At 38.0% G+C, this 18,626-nt stretch overlaps 1 protein-coding gene across 1 annotated transcript in view; it reads left to right on the top strand.

Moving 5' to 3' along the window:
* The window catches only part of LOC149246470 (histone-lysine N-methyltransferase ATXR2-like), a 226,532-nt gene that overhangs the window by 35,336 nt on the left and 172,570 nt on the right, over positions 1-18,626 (top strand). The window contains exons 5-6 of the mRNA XM_089441655.1: positions 15,492-15,604; positions 15,789-15,820. Coding sequence (XP_089297781.1) covers positions 15,492-15,604; positions 15,789-15,820 — 145 coding nt within the window. The remainder of the gene's footprint in view (positions 1-15,491; positions 15,605-15,788; positions 15,821-18,626) is intronic.

Genomic DNA, 18,626 nt, shown 5'->3' with positions numbered 1-18,626 from the left:
CACCCCTCTGACCTCTCTTTGCTGCTGCTCAGCAATAGATCTAGATTTCTTGTCAAGAAATCTTATGAGGAACTGATTCCCTCTACTTTGCTTCTGTCGCACTAGGTACTGTTCTGCACCAACAGAATCAACACCCCACCATCAACTCCAGATGAAATCTGCGCTGTACCTCTAGCCACGACAACCGGAAAAAACGAGACTCAACAATCTCCGCGCTGGCCCAGTAACCATTGCGCTACCCTCTACAACAACAACATCACCCAATCAGGCTGACACAAGCTCTGCGTGAGCTTCCCTTGGTGACCGTGTCACCCCTCCTATGCTCTCTTGGCCAGAAACTGGGTTGTCTCTCGGGACAGCTGTCTTTATGCACAAATTTTCCTCTGTCCTTTTACTTGATGGCTTTAGTCTTCCTTGATCTGTAATCGCTCTGATACCATATGAAAATTTTTGAATCTAACAAACCAGAAATCCTACTGCAGTAAACTGATTTGAATTACCTACTTGTGTTCTTCAGTTTAACAAGTTATTTTCAAAATTAATTAGAAAATATTAATGCAAATACACTACAGCCTACACCAATATACAGATCAAGTACTAAAAAATAAATGAGACAACCATACAAAGGACACACTTATTTTTGGACTAAACATCCCCAGAAAAATCCAGTGTGGGAAAACTGATGTAGCAGATATGAGGGTTTTATTATTAAGCATATTTCTGAATACAACTAGGGTGCCAAATCCAACTCACCTAATAGAGAATAAACCCAGCAGAAGTACCTCTATCCGGAGACAGATATTTTGGCGAATTTAGCAATTGGATGAACAAACCCCACATGGCACTGCATTGTCCTTGGTGCTGTGCAGCAATGGCTGCTCCAAGCTCTGCGCTGGAACTGCGTCACCTCCTCTAGGAGCTGTGTCACCCTCTTAGTGAGCCTTCCCAGCTCAGAAATCGATTTGCTGAACTACTGCTTGATTTGCCTCACAAAAACCCCAGCGCTGCCTCTAAGTGACTGTGTTAGCTCCTCTAGCCTCTGCGTCACCCTTTCTGGAGCTACGCTGTCTGTCCTTGGTGTTGCTCTACCTCTCTGCCATGTATTCTTGGCCTTGGACAGAAGTTCCTCTGCCAAACTGTCCCTCTCTGCACTAGAATCTTACTCCGAAATTCTCAGCAAACCATGCCCCAGAATTTTGATTTAGCTCAAGTGCTGCTCTCACTGTGTGTATTCTCTAACTGACCTCAAGCCTTCCTTTATAATTTTCCTGTTCAGAAATCAATGACCGTGATATAATCTCTAATCAACGGCTAAGATTAAATTAGACTTTATCCTCGTCTCTTAGAAGCTTCTCACCCATATTTTCATTAATACCCATTAATATTTTAAGACAAATATTTTGTTGAATCTAGCAACTGGATGAACAAACCCCACAGGTGACTGTGATGTCCCCAGTGCTGTGTAGCGATGGTTGCTCCAAGCTCTGCGCTGGAACTGCGTCACCTCCTCTAGTAGCCGCGTCACCCTCCTAGTGAGCCTTCCCGGCTTATAAATCGATTTGCTGAACTATTGCTCGATCTGCCTCACAGAAACCCCAACGCTGCCTCTAATTGATTGCGTCAACTCCTCTAGCCTTTGCGTTACCCTTTCTGGAGTTGCGCTGTCTCTCCCTGGTGCTGTGCTACCTCTTTGCTATGTATTCTCAGCCTTGGACTGGAGTCCCTCTGCGGAACTGCCCCTCTGCACTAGAAGCTCACTCCGAAATTCTCAGCAAACCATGCCCCAAAATTTCGATTTAGTTCAAGTGCTGCTCTCACTGTGTGTATTCTCCACTTGACCTCAAGCCTTCCTTTATACTTTTCCTGTTGAGAAATCAACAACTGTGATCTAATCTCTAATCAACGAATAAGATTAAATTAGACTTGATCCTCGTCTCTTAGAAGCTTCTCACCCATATTTTCATTAATACCCATTAATATTTTAATTCTCCTAAGTTTAGACTTAGGAACCCCATTAAAAATATTAATTATTTTAATAAAATCCAATCCGAGTGGAATTTCTCTGAACGATTTCTGGGTCTTGGAGATCTCATGTGTTCTAGCCCCTCCACAAAATTTCGGAGCTAGAGCACATCCGATGCTACCCAAAAATCAACAATAATCTACCTCCAAGCATATGCTTGTTTGATAGAGATAGTATGACCACCTTTCTCATCTAGCTTTAGAGGCCTAACACCTCTTTAGTGGTTAACACGATGGCCTTGTAGTTGTCAGAGCCAGAGTCTCATATCGCCAGAGGCACTGGGTGGTTAGTACCTAAGGGGAGGTATCGTTAATCAAGACTTTGCTTGCTTCCCCTTGGCCTCTTTCTTACAACCTACTCTAGAGACTAGCTTCAAAATAGTTAAGGGGCAGGATACACTTAGAATAGGCATCTAATTAAAAGTAATCAAGATTCTTGCATCACACCTAAGTCATAGGGATTGCATCTCATCTAGGATAAATAAGCATTCATTAAGCTGCGGTTGTTCATCTGGTGACTTGGTCTCTAATTGATTCAAAGCAAGTAGTTGACTCCATAATTCAATATAATTTTATAACTTGCTAAAATCAACCAAGCAGCTAGGCCATTGAATCGCGTCTCCCGGACTTGTTGGTTTCCAACTTGTCCTTTATCTTCACATTTCATAGGTACTACTCCCCATAGCCTTTTTTTGGGAGACAACTAGAGCGGAGTGCGTGGGGATCAGAGTGACAACCCCCGCCCTGAGTCATTGTCGCACCATGCCTATACAATCTGAGCGACAACATTTTCTGGCGCTATTGCAAAGGATAGATTTTTTCTGTCCTTGGTCCTCACGACAATTTTTTCAATCTTTCATATTCATCACTCATCTTTGATCTTTTCATTTAGCCGACATTGCCACAACATTTTTTTTGGGTGCCATTGCTATCTCTTCATCTTATGATCACTTTATCTTTTGTCCTCTCACTAATCCTTTCATCTTCTCTATCCGCACCTTTAGCACCTAGACATTTCAGTTGGTATCTTTTTTGGGTGGTGACTCCACTTATTCATCCATTTACAAGAGCTTACTCTGGAAGAAATTCTGGTAGCTTTGTTAACCCCGCTCTCGATCTTGAAAAGGCTTTGAGAGCTTGGTTAAACAAATTACATCTATTAAGCATTTAATCTTTCTTAGACAGGAAGCCCTCCCTAATATCCACTTGCTTTTCAAGATTTCATGGGTTATTATAGGCCTTGTAGCTTTGCCAACATTCAAGGGTATCCTCACGATCTCCCAGATGACTCTACTATGAACAAGCTTCCAACATTTCAGGGGAACAATGCAATCAATGTTGACATTCACATAAAAAAGTTCACAACTTTTTTGCAAAGATATGCTCATGCAACTGCATACAATCATGAAGATGTTAGAATGAATCTCTTTGTCCTTTCATTAGAAGATGATGCGTTGCAATGGTTTCATGACAAGCCTGATAATGCTTTTAATTCTAAGCAAGGTATCATTAACGCCTTTAAGTATAAGTATGGAAGAGTCAAAATAGAAGATGAAATTATCAGGAATTTGACTCAGATAATTCAAGAAATGTGAATAAGCCATGAAAGGGAAATAAGGGCCATGCAGGAAAGGTTGCAAATCATGGAAGAAAATTTAAGAATGAAATGTCAAATGGTCACCTTCTAGGACACAATAGATACCATGAAAGAGGATCATCCTAGAGAAATGATTGCTATTAAAGTTGAGTATGCTAGCCAAATAAATGCCATTAAAGGTAGGCTGGACAAAATAGAGGAATTTCATCATAAGTCAGATGGTGAAAGAAACAAGGACCTTTCGATGGATCACAAGCCTTCCAGTGTACTAAAGGAACTTCCATCTCATTGCCAGGAGGTCAATGGTCCCATTGAAAGCAGGTTAGCTGGAGATGCCATGATTGGAAAAGAAATTGAAGATTATTAGCAATGTTGCATTAATCGTTATCGGGATAATATCGGCGTGAGCAAAAAATCGGAAAAAATCGTAATTATCGGGAAAAAATCGTTTGGTACAAAAGTATTCATTTTTTTTCAATTTTTTTAATATCTAAACCATCTACAACATAAAATAAATACATTGACACATAAATATGATAAAAGAACTAATATATAAGATGTTTAATATCATTTCTTGTGCTAAAATCACACATAACATTGAATCATGTCCTGAATAGTAAGTCCTGACTCCTGAGTCCCAACTCAACCTCAAAATATCAACAAAAAATATAATAATGTATCTCATCATGTCATAATGTCATATACAATAAAATGAAGAAAATAACTAAAGTCTAATCCTATTGATTTCCTCTGCCCCTCTTGCGAGAAAATGCCACAGCTTTCCCTTTCCCTCTAGATGTAGATGCTAGTGCTGGTGGAGTTGGCAGTGGAGTCTGCTGTGCTCTAGAAGCTGAAGAACTAGAAGTAGGAGCTATAGGAGGTAGACCACATCCTCTACTGGTGGCAGGGGTAGCTCGGGCAGGTGGTGTCACCTCCTCCTCCTGTTCCTCCTGCTCCTGCTCCCCCTCCACTACATCCTGCACTAACCAATCATCAGCAGACTCCATGAGAGGCCTCTCGGCCTCAACCCTCCATGCAGCAGTGGTGTCAATCCCATCCAATGAGATGGCCTCCACATCAGGTGGCCTCTCAAGTTGCCTCACCCACAATCAAAGATTGTAGTAGACGTAGACCATGTCATTAAGTTGCTGAGACTCCAACCTGTACAAAGATCATGAAATAATAATTAATAATTACAAAAAAAATATTGTTTAATGAATTCAAAAATTTATTTGGAAATTTGCAATATTTTAAATGTTTAAGTGTTAACCTGTTGCGCTTCTTGTTGTGTATTTTTTCAAATACACTCCAGTTGCGCTCACATCCTGAGGAGCTACATGTTTGGTTGAGGATGCGAATGGTAAGCTTTTGCAGAAGGGGTACCCTGCCACCATACATTTTCCACCATGCATCTACAACAAAATTACAAATAAATTTTTAAATAAACATAAGAAAAAAATGGAATTTGAAGAGACAATGAAATTTGAAACAAAGTTACAAACTAAAAAATACCTGGCATTTTAATTGTCCTATCAATGACAGCCATGTCAAAGCCAAATGTGCCACTTGCCATCCTATATGTCTCAATTTCTTTAGAGATCTCTATATGTTTTGTTAGAGATTGCACCATCTTCTGGACACAGGATAAGAATCCATCCATGATCTCAGCATCAAATATAAACCCACATGCGTAAGAAAATGCGGGGTTCAGGAAAAGCCCAATGGCATGAATGGGACGATGGAGTGTGTTGTTCCATCGCTCATCAATCACTCCCCATAGAAGGAGTTGTCTCTGAAACCCATCATCTCCCTTATCATCATAGTAGGCCCGAATGGCTTCTTTGGCCCTGTCCATGGCCTCATACAAATAGCCCATTGCGGGCTTCTCACCATCAACCAACCGAAGAACCTTTACCAATGGTTCAGTAACGGCACACACCTCCTGCACTCCCACCCAGAAGTCTTCTTGGTATGAAACTAGTCTGCATACGACCTCTCCCTCTGGTTTGCGGCTCATTGGCAAAGCACACCACTCCTCTGAAAGAAACATTCTCTTCACATCCCACATAGAATTCAAGAGGGATTGAAGAGATATGAAACTGGTGGCAAACCGTGTAATGGTGGGGCGCACCAACTCTTTTTTGTTGGTGAATCTTCTCATCAAGCTAAGCACAGATGTATGGTTATATATAAATTTTGTAATGCTTTTGGCTGAGGATGCGAATGGTAAGCTTTTGCAGAAGGGGTACACTGCCACCATACATTTTCCACCATGCATCTACAACAAAATTACAAATAAAATTTTAAATAAACATAAGAAAAAAATGGAATTTGAAGAGACAATGAAATTTGAAACAAAGTTACAAACTAAAAAATACCTGGCATTTTAATCGTCCTATCAATGACAGCCATGTCAAAGCCAAATGTGCCACTTGCCATCCTATATGTCTCAATTTCTTTAGAGATCTCTATATGTTTTGCTGGAGATCGCACCATCTTCTGGACACAGGATAAGAATCCATCCATGATCTCAGCATCAAATACAAACCCACATGCGTAAGAAAATGCGGGGTTCAGGAAAAGCCCAGTAGCATGAATGGGACGATGGAGTGTGTTGTTCCATCGCTCATCAATCACTCCCCATAGGAGGAGTTGTCTCTGAAACCCATCATCTCCCTTATCATCATAGTAGGCCCGAATGGCTTCTTTGGCCCTGTCCATGGCCTCATACAAATAGCCCATTGCGGGCTTCTCACCATCAACCAACCGAAGAACCTTTACCAAAGGTTCAGTAACGGCACACACCTCCTGCACTCCCACACAGAAGTCTTCTTGGTATGAAACTAGTCTGCATACGACCTCTCCCTCTGGTTTGCGGCTCATTGGCAAAGCACACCACTCCTCTGAAAGAAACATTCTCTTCACATCCCACATAGAATTCAAGAGGGATTGAAGAGATATGAAACTGGTGGCAAACCGTGTAATGGTGGGGCGCACCAACTCTTTTTTGTTGGTGAATCTTCTCATCAAGCTAAGCACAGATGTATGGTTATATATAAATTTTGTAATGCTTTTGGATGAATCAACAATATCTTTGACAAAGGGAATTTTCCCTATGTCCTCCAACATCAAATCAATACAAGTGTGCAGCACAAAGTGTCCAAAAGAAACTAGGATGCCTGTCCATAAGTGTTGTAACTTTTCAAAAAGAAAAAGAAAAGATTATAAAGAAAAGATATGTAAAGAGAAGTTTTATATTATAAAGGGGTATTTAAAGAAAATTTCAAGTCATAAAATTATTGAAAATACATATAAGTACAAAGTGAGTATTATTATAGAAGGTTACTTAAAAGAAGCCAATTGAAACAATATTTAAATATTCTTTTTAAAGTACAAAAGGAAAAAAGCGTAAGTAGAAATATATAAAAAGAATACAAAGGAGTTTTGAAATATTAAGGATAATAGGAAATTCGATTAAAATAATTTTGAAGAATTATTAAAAAAATAAATATTATAAAGACACTTTTAAAGGAGACTTGAAGTACAAAGTCCAAAGGAACTTTAAATATATACCTAAAGTCATCTCGACAAAACAAAATGGGATCAATCATTGAAAAAAATGATGGAGCTCAATTCTAAAATGATGAAGGAAGAAAAGTTTTCCTCTTTTAGTTATAGATCACAGAGTAATTACATTGAAAGGAAGTATCCAAGGAAGAGAAGTTAATGTCGCCATCAGCCCAAGCAACGATAGAAAATATATCAACATCAACTTGGCAAATCAACTATTAATTCCAGAGCTAAGCATTGGTGTAAAGAAAAATATTTTTGACCAAAAAGAGTATAAAATTAGTGATCTACAAGTGACAATAGGTCATTATGAGTACATATCTCAATTTTATGTTGTAAGGACGGATAAAAACACTGACATCATACTTGGTCAACCTTGGGATAAAGATTCGGGTACATTCATGTTAAACATAGAGAAACAAGTTTTGACATTTCCTTATAAAGGGAAGATGGTCATGTTTCGAGACATAACAAGTAAATCAAAATCAATAAAATCTTCATTAAAAGACCTTAAGGATATCTCAGACTTGATGTTTCAAGATAACGAAAAATCTATATCAAAGAAGCAAAAAGAGCTTGAAGAAGCCATATGCAGCAAAGACAAGGAAATTTCACGCCTCAGAGATCACCAAGAAAAACTACTCGAACAAGTCAAGAAAGCTAAAGCATCAAAGAAGGAACTCAAGGAACGTTTATTTGAATAAGAAGAAGAAAATTCAGGTTTAAAGAGCCTTAACCAAACATTAGTAGAACAAATCAAGTGTTTAAAAAACGAGAAGCGTGAAGGCCAAAATAAAGTTGACTCAGAGAATGAGGAATGCTTGCGTCTCAAAAAATATAATCAGAATCTGCTCAAATAGTTTAAAAATTTAAGAATGAAAAGAAATCATTGACGAATAGATTCAAAGAACTTGTTGCAAAGGAAGCATCAAAATATCTAGATGTAGTAGTCGAAACTGAAGAAACAAACACCAATACCACTAATCTTGCAGTTCAGGCAAATCCAAACCCTATTGAAGTAAAAACGTACTCAGAGGTCGTCGTTCAAACAGAGGACACCCCAAATAAGGATTAAATAGTTAAGTCAACAACAACAATGCCTGATGGAAATTAGGACACTGCCATAAAAACGTTTAGGGAAGTTCAAACGAGAAAAATTCCTTATCTACATCCGAATCACAAGAGTAGACACCTTAATCAATCTACAAATCTATATCACGCAAAACATAAACAAACATATGTTCTGAAGAATATTGAAGTGAACTCAATCCGGTCATACGATAATTATTCACCACACATCTCCAAGGATCAGAAGATTCCCCAGAAGATTAATCTAGGATGGTCTGATCCGTTTTCAGTACGACAATTTTGTCTATCGCTCAGAACATCATATTATCTTGCATAAACAAAGATGAAAGTTCAGAAATGAGAAAATATTTCGAATGATAGAAGAGATTCGATCCGTCATCAATAAGCTTTGAGGACAAAGCTTTTTGAAGGGGAAGACAATGTAACAAACTAAATTTATATAAAAATAAACAAAAATAATGTAAAAGACAACAAATAAGATTAATGATTAATTATTATTAATGAAAAGTTAATGTCCCTAAGGACATAACCATTAGTGAAAGGGTACTTACCTGGCTATATATACATGACCCTCATTCTCATTTGTATCACCCTACATCAATTCTTTTATACAATATACAATTTACAATTACTATCCTACGATGGATGTCTTTGTTTACAAAGTATTTTAAATATTTCTGCTGCATATACCAATGTTTTAAAACTCCGACTTCGACTTCGACTCCGACTCGGCTGAGGGTCGACTCTTACTCCTACTCCGACTCGGTATCGACTCGGCTGGCTCGATATTAATGACTCGGTCGTTGTAAAAAATACATTAAATATTTATTTTTTATAAAAACACATAATTTTAAAGACTTTCATTCATGTTTCCAAACACACAACATTAGAATATAGATAGAAGACAACATATGATCAAAGTAGGCTCATGAATATATCCATTATACCAAAATGGCACCCAGTGCACTGTCCAATACATACACGATGATGATATAGAGATCAAAACAAAAACACATAACCAAGGAGGCTAGAAATGGCCTCTACAACAAAAGTCTGTGACCAGTACCACTGCCTACTACTAGAGTTGCCAACATCATCTGGCTCAGTGTTACTTGGGAGCGGGAGCGAAAGCGGGAAGTGAGAGCGAAAACGGGAGCGGGAGCGAAAGCGGGAAGTGAGAGCGAAAACGGGAGCGGGAGCGACATTTTCAGAGGCTCCCGGTTTGGGAGCAAATCCCGGAGGAGTTCGACAACCAATGTCACTAACATCAAGGTACATAGAGGGATTGGTGCTCTTGATTAAATACGAGTTCCATACCCTAATACATGACAAAATTCAGTGGAAACATTGCAATCCCCCAATCCTGAAATCCTGAAAAAATGATAAGTCTGCTGGATTTTGAATGAAATCTAAAATTCTACTTTCTCCATATGAAATCCAATGAGGTCGGAACCACTCTCAAACATCCTGAGTCATTTCATGGTAATGTTAAAAATTTAAGTAAAACGATGAAAATGAAGATTAAAAAGAATGTCACTTTTACTTTAAGAATTTAACATTACCATGAATAGCATATCAATACTAGCGATCAGAGTCAGACAGGGAAGCCCAGGGAGTTCCCCCCCCCCAAAAAAAAAAAGCCTTTTTTTTTGGGTTCATTGGCTGCTGTACGTAACCCGACCGGGTTGATAAGGACTCGACCGAGCCAGTATTAACCCGGCCGGCTGAACCGGTTCAATGGCCGGGTCACAAAATCCAAGGCTTGCTCGGACCAACTCAGCCGAGTCGGTTTCGAGCCGGCCATTTTTTAAAACACTGGCATATATGACTATTACTATTGGTCATTATAGTTTTCTTGAAGGAAATATATAGAGTTTGTAGGTTTCCCGACCCTTGGGCTCCAAGTTCATAGATTGTGGGCACACGCTGATCTTGTTTGGACTCTGGGAAATTTATGTGATTTTCTTACTTCGCTGAGACTGTGGTTAATATCTATCTTTCGAAATACACCAAGCCATTGTCATTATTATAAAAATCATTTTTCCAAAAATCTTTCAAGCATTGTATATTTGTATATCACTTATAAAATTATTTTTGTAGAATAAATTTTGTAAATAAATTTTTCTAACCCTTGTTTTGTAGCTAATTGGGGTTTTGGGTATTTTCGTTTCCATTTGTGCAAGTTAGATCCAAGTTATTTCAAGAAGATTTGCTGGGGTTGGAGCTAGATCTAGGCCTTTGAGGGTAAGATCTAGTCTCCAAATTTTTTGTAGGGCCAACAATTGAAATTTTTTGCAGCTTTTGAGCAATTATTGAAGATCTGAAGCAAATAAAATTTTTGGTGAGGGTTTGTAAAATTTTTGTGGCCTCTAGGCCAAACGTCAGCCCTTGAAGCCTTAGCGTGGCCCCTTGAGGCCTAGTCACAACCCATTGAGCCTCTTATCCCCTTGTCGTGGGCATCTCCAGCTTGGCCGTAGAGCTTAAGGCCCTCTTCAAGTCCTCGACCTCCTTTTTTGGCCCTACCGCAGGCCTTTTAGGGCCTTTCCCGCCCTCCCCTCAGCCCTTTCTCCTCTCCGTCCTTCTCCTTCAACCTTCCCTCCTCCTCGGCCTACCATTACAACCTAGACGCAGGCCATTAAAGGCCTTGACCTGCCCTTGTAACCCCTGTCGTGGCGATAGCTAGGCCTCTGGCCACTTGCTGCAGTCCCAAAGGGACTTTCCCTTAGGCCGGAACCCTTTTAGGGCTTTTGATAGGCCTTTAAGGCCTCCCTCCCTGAGCCATGAGGCCTTTTAAGCCTCCCCTTGTGTGCTGAAGGCTGAATTAGGCCTTGAGCCCTCTTTTCGAGCCTTCCACCTTGCCTCATTTGCCCTCTGTCATCTTTGTGTTAGTCATTTTGATTTTGAAGTTGATTCTTGGTGTGTTTCACAAAGGTATTGGAGTAAATTTTGTGGTTGCAGGTGTCCCAATCGTTGAAGGAGCCTAGCAAAAGTAAGCTAGCCCTCTTCATAGCCTCAAGGCCTAGTGGTTTGCTCCATCTAACCCTTTTTCCTCATTGTTTTGCTACAACTAGTAACCTAATTCATAATAGTGGTGAAATTTCATATGAATGCCCTATAATCATTAGCAAATTTCTTAGAGTTCATCAACTAATTGTTGCATAAATTGGGTAACTCACAATTAACTAGTTTCATGACTTATTGCTGACTGTCATAACATAATCAAATCTGATCCTAACAGTGGCATTGGTGTCCTAAAGAACCTAAGTACATTAAGGATATTTGTGGGCTTCCATTATTTACACTTTGCATTTCAAGTGCTCTTAAGGAATTGAGTAATTTGGGCTTATTTGATACATTTGGCATTGAATAATTCATTGATTAGCTCATTGCTGTCGCAAAGGTTCTTTTATTGCTCATTAGATGTGATTGGAATATATGTAACATAAGTTTATTCTTGTTTATGTTCTAATTGCTCATTGTGTTAAAGATTGGCTTATGTTGTTCATTGCTAGCATTAATACTATTGAATCTAACATTGTGTTTCCTTGTGGATTTCATAAGTATCAAAGATCATAATCTTTGTAACTCACTCCCTAAAGCACATAATCTAATGATTTTGGTTGCCCAAGTGAATAAATCTAAGGGCTCATTGGATATTGGTATCTATTGTCTATATCATTCTCATTGGCATAAGAACCTTGGTGAATAGTGCTTTCATTATTGTCATTCTTGTTTCATTGTCAATATCTATTTGAGAATGATAATTTTACATTGGGATTAAGAGATCTAAGTGTTCTTAGCTTCTAATCTAATATCTCTTGGATAATTGGCATTGAGCAATCTTGGAAGGCTTTCTAATTGCATAAGGACATTGATAATCTTATTCTCTTGTGAATAATTATCATTGGCATCTTTGATAAATTGTTCTAATTGGATAAGTCGTCTAATTGACTTATTGTTCATGTTTTAAGTGGATATCTATTTTGAAATCTATATTGGTGAATCATTATTAATTGTATCTTGCGGCTATCTCTTGTATCTTGTTGGCACTTGCAAACTTTGGGACATATTCTTGTGTTTGAGATTGTCTCTTTCCATTTGATAAATACTTGTTGTCATAATTGAAGATTAATCTAAAGTACGTAACACAAACAATCTTAATTCAAGAAGCACTCATTCACCTTGTATCTCATTCTAGAGCTAGTCTTGCATCTAATAATCTACCTCCAAGCGTATGCTTGGTTGATAGAGATAATAGGACCACCTTTCTCATCTAGCTTGAGAGTCCTAGCACCTCTTTAGTGGTTAACATAGTGACCTTGCAGTCGTCAGAGCCACAGTCTCTGCAGTGCCAGAGGCACCAGGTGGTTAGTACCTAAAGGGAGGTATCATTAATCAAGCCTCTACTTGCTTCCCCTTGGCCTCTTTCTTACAACCTACTCTAGAGAATAGCTTCAACATAGTTAAGGGGAAGGATACACCTAGAATAGACATTTAATTAAAAGTAACCAAGATTCTTGCATCACACCTAAGTCGTAGGGATTGCATTTGATCTAGGATATATAAACATTCATAAAGCTGCGGTTGTTCATCTGGTCACTTGGTCTCTAATTTATTCAAAGCAAGTAGTTGATTCCATAAGGTACCGGTCTCATTTAATAATTCAATCTAATCTTATAACTTGCTAAAATCAACCAAGTAGCTAGGCCATTCAAGCTTGACTCCTAGACTTGTCAGTTGCCAACTTGTCCTTCATCTTCACATTTCGTAGGGACTACCCCCCATAGCCCGCTGTTGGGAGACAACTAGAACATAGTGGGCGAGGATTAGAGTGACAACCCCCACCCAGAGTCGTTGTCGCACTGTCGCTGTACAATCTGAGTGACAACAAATCCACAAATTACAAGTTCTCATTTATATAGCATGTAAGGATGCACAAAACCAAAATAGAATCGAGTGCAATCCATCTCTGAACCCAAAATACATTAACAAATAGGCTCTAGATGGCCTTTAGCATCCAAAAAATTCATGCTACAACAAATATCATCAAAATCATTGCCTATCTTGGGATCTTTGTCATTACTATCATTTTCAAAGAATTAACATGAGATAGAAAAAGCACATCATGTCGAGTAAAGATTTTGTTTGAGTGATGGGTACGTTTTTAGTAGGGTTATGATAGAGGAGTTCGAAAACCAATGTCACTAACATCGAGGTACATAGAGGGCTTGGTGCTTTTGATTAAATACGAGTTCTTTACCCTAGTACATGACAAAATCCAATGGAAACGTTACAATCTAAGTTACAGGAAACGTACCTCAAAAACCCTAGAAACATTGCTCAACAATTTGGAAATGGAAACAGGTACGAAATGACACAAACAAAACTGAAACGTTTAAGTTTTTTTGGAAACGAAGGATCCTATTTTTGAAGCCTTTCAGTTCTTTTGGTAACACAGGATTCTATTTTTGAAATGTTTCAATATTTTTGGAAACACAAGATCCTATTTCTGAACCGTTTCTGGCATTTTTAAGGGTTTTGGATCCATTTCCAGAGTTGCCTGACTTGGATATGACGTTGAATGCCATGTCTCATATGACTTTGTTTGATGAGGAGGCACCAATAATTGCATCTTCAAGTGGACATGGCAGCAATACTCCTACTCATGGACAGGATCCAAATGTGATGTGGAACTTAATTACATGGATGAAGCATATTTGATGATATGTAAATGTAATTTATGATGATGTTTTAAATTTTTGAACAATGAACATTGAATACGATAATATGTCATATGATAGTAGACTGTCAGCGATGGTTCATTTTATAATTTGTACTATGTAGTGTGCATTTAACATTATTAATTTTGGTGATGATTTTGATGATTGAAATTGGAAAGATAAACTTGATCGTATGTTGAATGTTGTAATAATCATTAATGATGATGACAATGTTTAAACTTTATGCTGAATTGATGATGATAATTTGTTTATGTTGAATTCATGATGATGATTATGTATTTTTAAATATAGAATCTAGATTCTAAAAGATGAAATTTTTATTGTGTTGTTTCCGTATCCGTTTCAGTACAACTTAGGTTGCAATCCCCCCAATCCTGAAATCTTGAGAAACTGATAAGTCTGCTGGATTTTGAGTGAAATCTAAAGTTCTACTTTCTCCATTTGAAATCCACTGAGGTCGGAACCACTCTCAAACATCTTTAGTCATTTCATGGTAATGTTAAAAATTTATGTAAAAGGATGAGAATGAAAGGTTGAAAAGGAGAATGTCACTTTTACTTTAGGAATTTAACATTACCATGAATTGCATATCATTACTAGGGCCATAGGCTTGAATAATAGACTACCCCACTCAAAAACTCTTGTTTCTTTAAAAAAAATTGCGTTTGGAACATCTTTGCAATTTTTTTTTTTTGCGAAGAAAGCCAGAGAGCGATTTTTTTTTCCAGAAGCGCGCTCCCAAAATTCGCTCCCCGCTGGAGTGCGAAGCAAATTTTGGGAGCACGCTCCCTGGTTGCTCTTGCTCGGAGCACGCTTCATGAGTGGATTTGTGGGGGACGGGGGGCACTCCCCCACAATCTTGCCATTGGATCTCATAAAATCTTGCAAAACCCTCTAGGCCCAATGATGATGTAATCTCGCTCCTGTGACCTTACTACACCAACCTTGGAAAGCCACCCTAACTGCATCATAAGAAACCAGAAAATGGGGATGTTACACCATGTCACATATTATAACATCAACATTAAGCACATATTTTTTTATCAATATTATCCAATATTATTTTTTCTGACATTGTGTGCAAGGATTCAACTTTTTTTTATTCGTTTCCAAGTTTTTTTATTTGTTTTAAATCGTTCGAGGTAAGAAATCATGCCTATTACTTATGTCGAGGAATTATCAATCTGGACTTGTTCTCATCATTTCTTCTAGGGCTCATCAAGTAGTTTAATATCATTTTGTTATGTCAAGATTTAGTTGTAATACTTGTAACGGAACCATCTCCCATAATAATTAGTGCGCAGTAGTTCTGTGATTAATGGTATTTAATAAAAAATAAAATAATTTTTCTACTGATTAGTTAAATTTTCTACTTCAACCGTTTTTAGGTTGGTTTGATCATTTCAATGGCTTGTTTATGCCATTTTCAAGTTCTGTGTAACTCTAATACTAGTTCTTGACTTTTGGTATAGCACTTCTTGTGCTGAGCGTGCTTGGGAAACAGTCCATTCATTACTTTGCACTGGGGAGGGTTCTCTTTGTAAAAGCAAAGATGAACTACGCAATTTTAAACAGCATGCAGATGGTATATATCCCATGCTCCTCCTGTGTATATGATTTTTGCATCAGTAGAAATTTGAATTTATTAAATATTTTTGAAGTGAAGTGTCAATGTGAATAGGATCTTTATGTGAGGTGAAAGCAATCATTTCAGTTTATTTTGATGTTGTTTTATCCTCTCTGATTCTTTAGGATATTTATTCTTGCAGAAACAAATGACATTTTTCATGTTGCTGCCCAGGTATGTCACGTTTCCAGATTATCTGCGACGAAGAGTTGCAAATGAATTGAAAAATGAAAAACAGAAATACATTAATGCCCATTCATGACAACATAGGTCAATAGGACTTGAAAATATGGAGGGTGATAATAAGAAAGAGAATTTGACTACTGAAAAATAACGATATGCAAATTAGAAAGTCGAAATGATTACTGAAGAAAAACAGACAAATCGAGGAATTTACAAACATATTTGCAGTTATAGCAAACTATTTTTTTTTAGAAATAAATGGAATGCACCTAGGATTTATACATTTCCCTGTCCTTACTAGATGTTCTTTGACATTATTTTTAAGAAAGATCAACTGTTTGCATAATGCTTTATGCTGCATGGTTTTTAAAGATTTACAGCACCCCTTAGACACAGTCTTATATAGCTCCGCAAAATCTAGTATTTTTCTTAATATCCGAGACAAGAAAGCATTCTAGGACAAAACATATTGGAAAAAAGGAAAACGAAAGAAAATAAACAAATGTCCATGGATAACCACAAACAATCGATAGAAAGAAAAGTGAGGAGATTATTTTCTATCCATAACAGAAATCAATATGATTGGAAACTTAAATCATGCATAATATTCCAAGTGAGTGCATAAAGCAACGCAAGGTTAAGTTAGAGCTACCCTTTCACCCCCATCACTGTACCACTTGTATCAGTGCCATCATCTACCATATAGCCACCACCCATTACTGTCACCATAATATAGCTGCAATTTCGCATTTACTTCGGAATCTCATGTCTGTACATTTGTACGGTCATGTCCATATCGAGCAGTGCACCTTCCAATATGTGTAATTAACTAATCAATTAATTACTGCACTAATCAATTAAACCACCTAATAAAGAATCTAAAAATTAGTAAAAGGTAGACTTCGAAAAGAGAAAAGCCAACATGGTTAGCATTGACAAATTACACAAAGAGGTGAATTGATGTAGAGTTGAAGTCAACAACATAAAACTTTTTCTTGATAGTGTCGAAAATGGACACAGAGAGTTAGGAGGAGGACAAAAAGAACTAGGAAAAGTACAAAAAAAATAATGGATAAAATTGATAAATTAATGGAAAAGAAGACAAAATTTATAAGTCGATAGAAGACTTTTAGATGCCCCATTTGGATATGTTACCCACCATTTTGTGGATGATATACCTAGGAGAAATTTTTTCTCCAAGATGATCTTCAGCTGGCAGCCCCTTGCAGCCACCCACTAGCTCATTATGCCATTTCTCTGCCACTTGAGGCAGCCATGTGGTCTCTCACCCATCTGTCATGATCATATGTTTGAAGGTGGGCTTCCCAAACCTAAAGGTGTGCCTTGTTATTTGGTAATTGAGTATTGTAGTTTGCTTATCATGGACACTTCTGGGCATGGATTAATGCGGGGATTCGGCGGAAAGAGTGGGCTGGGTTTGTGCTCTTGTCCCCTAGACCTCTTTTGGGTGTTAACCTTGGACACTAGTCCCGTGAGATCTCTTTTACTGGTCCTTGGGCTTTACGGATGGTACTACATGTGAAGCTCTGATTTTGATTGTGTGGTCCTGCTCGCTCATCCATATATATTACTTCCCTTCCACTCATTATAACCCCATTCATCATTTCTCTCACCTGGGCCCACAATCCTCCATTTGGTCCACATAAGGTTAGCCTTCCCCTTCCCCTTGCCCACACCTTGGGTCTGGCCTAGAATGATGCCCCAAAGGTTGATGTAGCTGAAAAGAAAGGTAGAAGTATAATTGGCCACATTTGGCAGGAAAATGTACCACAAAATGCAAAAGATGGTCAGGACAAACACATTTAGCATGTGGGCAAAAGCCAATACATGAGCTCTACCCCATCATCATGGCCGGGGTTACTTGGGAGCAGGAGCGACATTTTCAGAAGATCCCGATTTGGGACCGAATCCCGGAGCATTTTTTATATAATATATATATATATATATTTTGATGCATATATGTCAACGAAACATGTAGAATGATGAATTAGATATAAAAAAACGTAAAAAAACATAGATTGAATCATATAACAACAATCATCTAGAAGTTATAATTTTCATCAACCACGTCCACAAGTTAGTAACATACACCATATTGAATCTCATGAATCATGATTCATCAATCTTAAAGTTTCAAGCTTTCAAAATTCAATATATAACACTTATCATTATTGATCACCAAAGTTGTACTTGTAAGCTAAGTGTAACCATTACAACAAATAATATCTAACATGAAATGAAATGTTATAAAATGAAATAACTTTCAACTTTCACGAAGCATCATATTCATAATTCATTACCAATGAGTTATAATTGCAAACTTCAAACTTAAATTGTCATATACTATTTACAAAAATATCGTAATAAATATGAAAGAGTTAACAGTTATAAAAAGTTAAAAACTACTAGAAACTAGAAAAGACAAGTAAATCTATCATCTACATCTTCCTCTTGCCACCACGAATAATGTCTAATTTCTGAGCAGGTCGTGGTGGTCTTCTAGGAGTCTCCTCCCGCACAGACCCACGACCAGAACCAGAAGGCACATGCCCTCCACGTGAGGATGTACATGGAGGTGGCGATAGCAAAGGAACAAGACTCAAAACTCGAGCACTGCTACTGGATGGTGGGGGTGGCATGGTTGTTGCTTCATCTTCCTCTCTCATAAGTTCTGCTTCCAGTTCTTCAAGATGTATAGTGCCATCCTCCAAATTATCGTCCTCTGGGTGGTTGTCCCAAATTTTATATGTTGGATCCTCATAAGCTCGATCACAGT

Source organism: Pinus tabuliformis, chromosome 7 (assembly GCF_031772625.1).
Source record: "Pinus tabuliformis cultivar Carrire ecotype Pingquan chromosome 7, CPIR1, whole genome shotgun sequence".
Classification (NCBI taxonomy): domain Eukaryota; kingdom Viridiplantae; phylum Streptophyta; class Pinopsida; order Pinales; family Pinaceae; genus Pinus; species Pinus tabuliformis.
The sequence above is the reverse complement of the archived record's forward strand: the minus strand, read 5'-3'. Positions and strand labels throughout refer to the sequence as shown.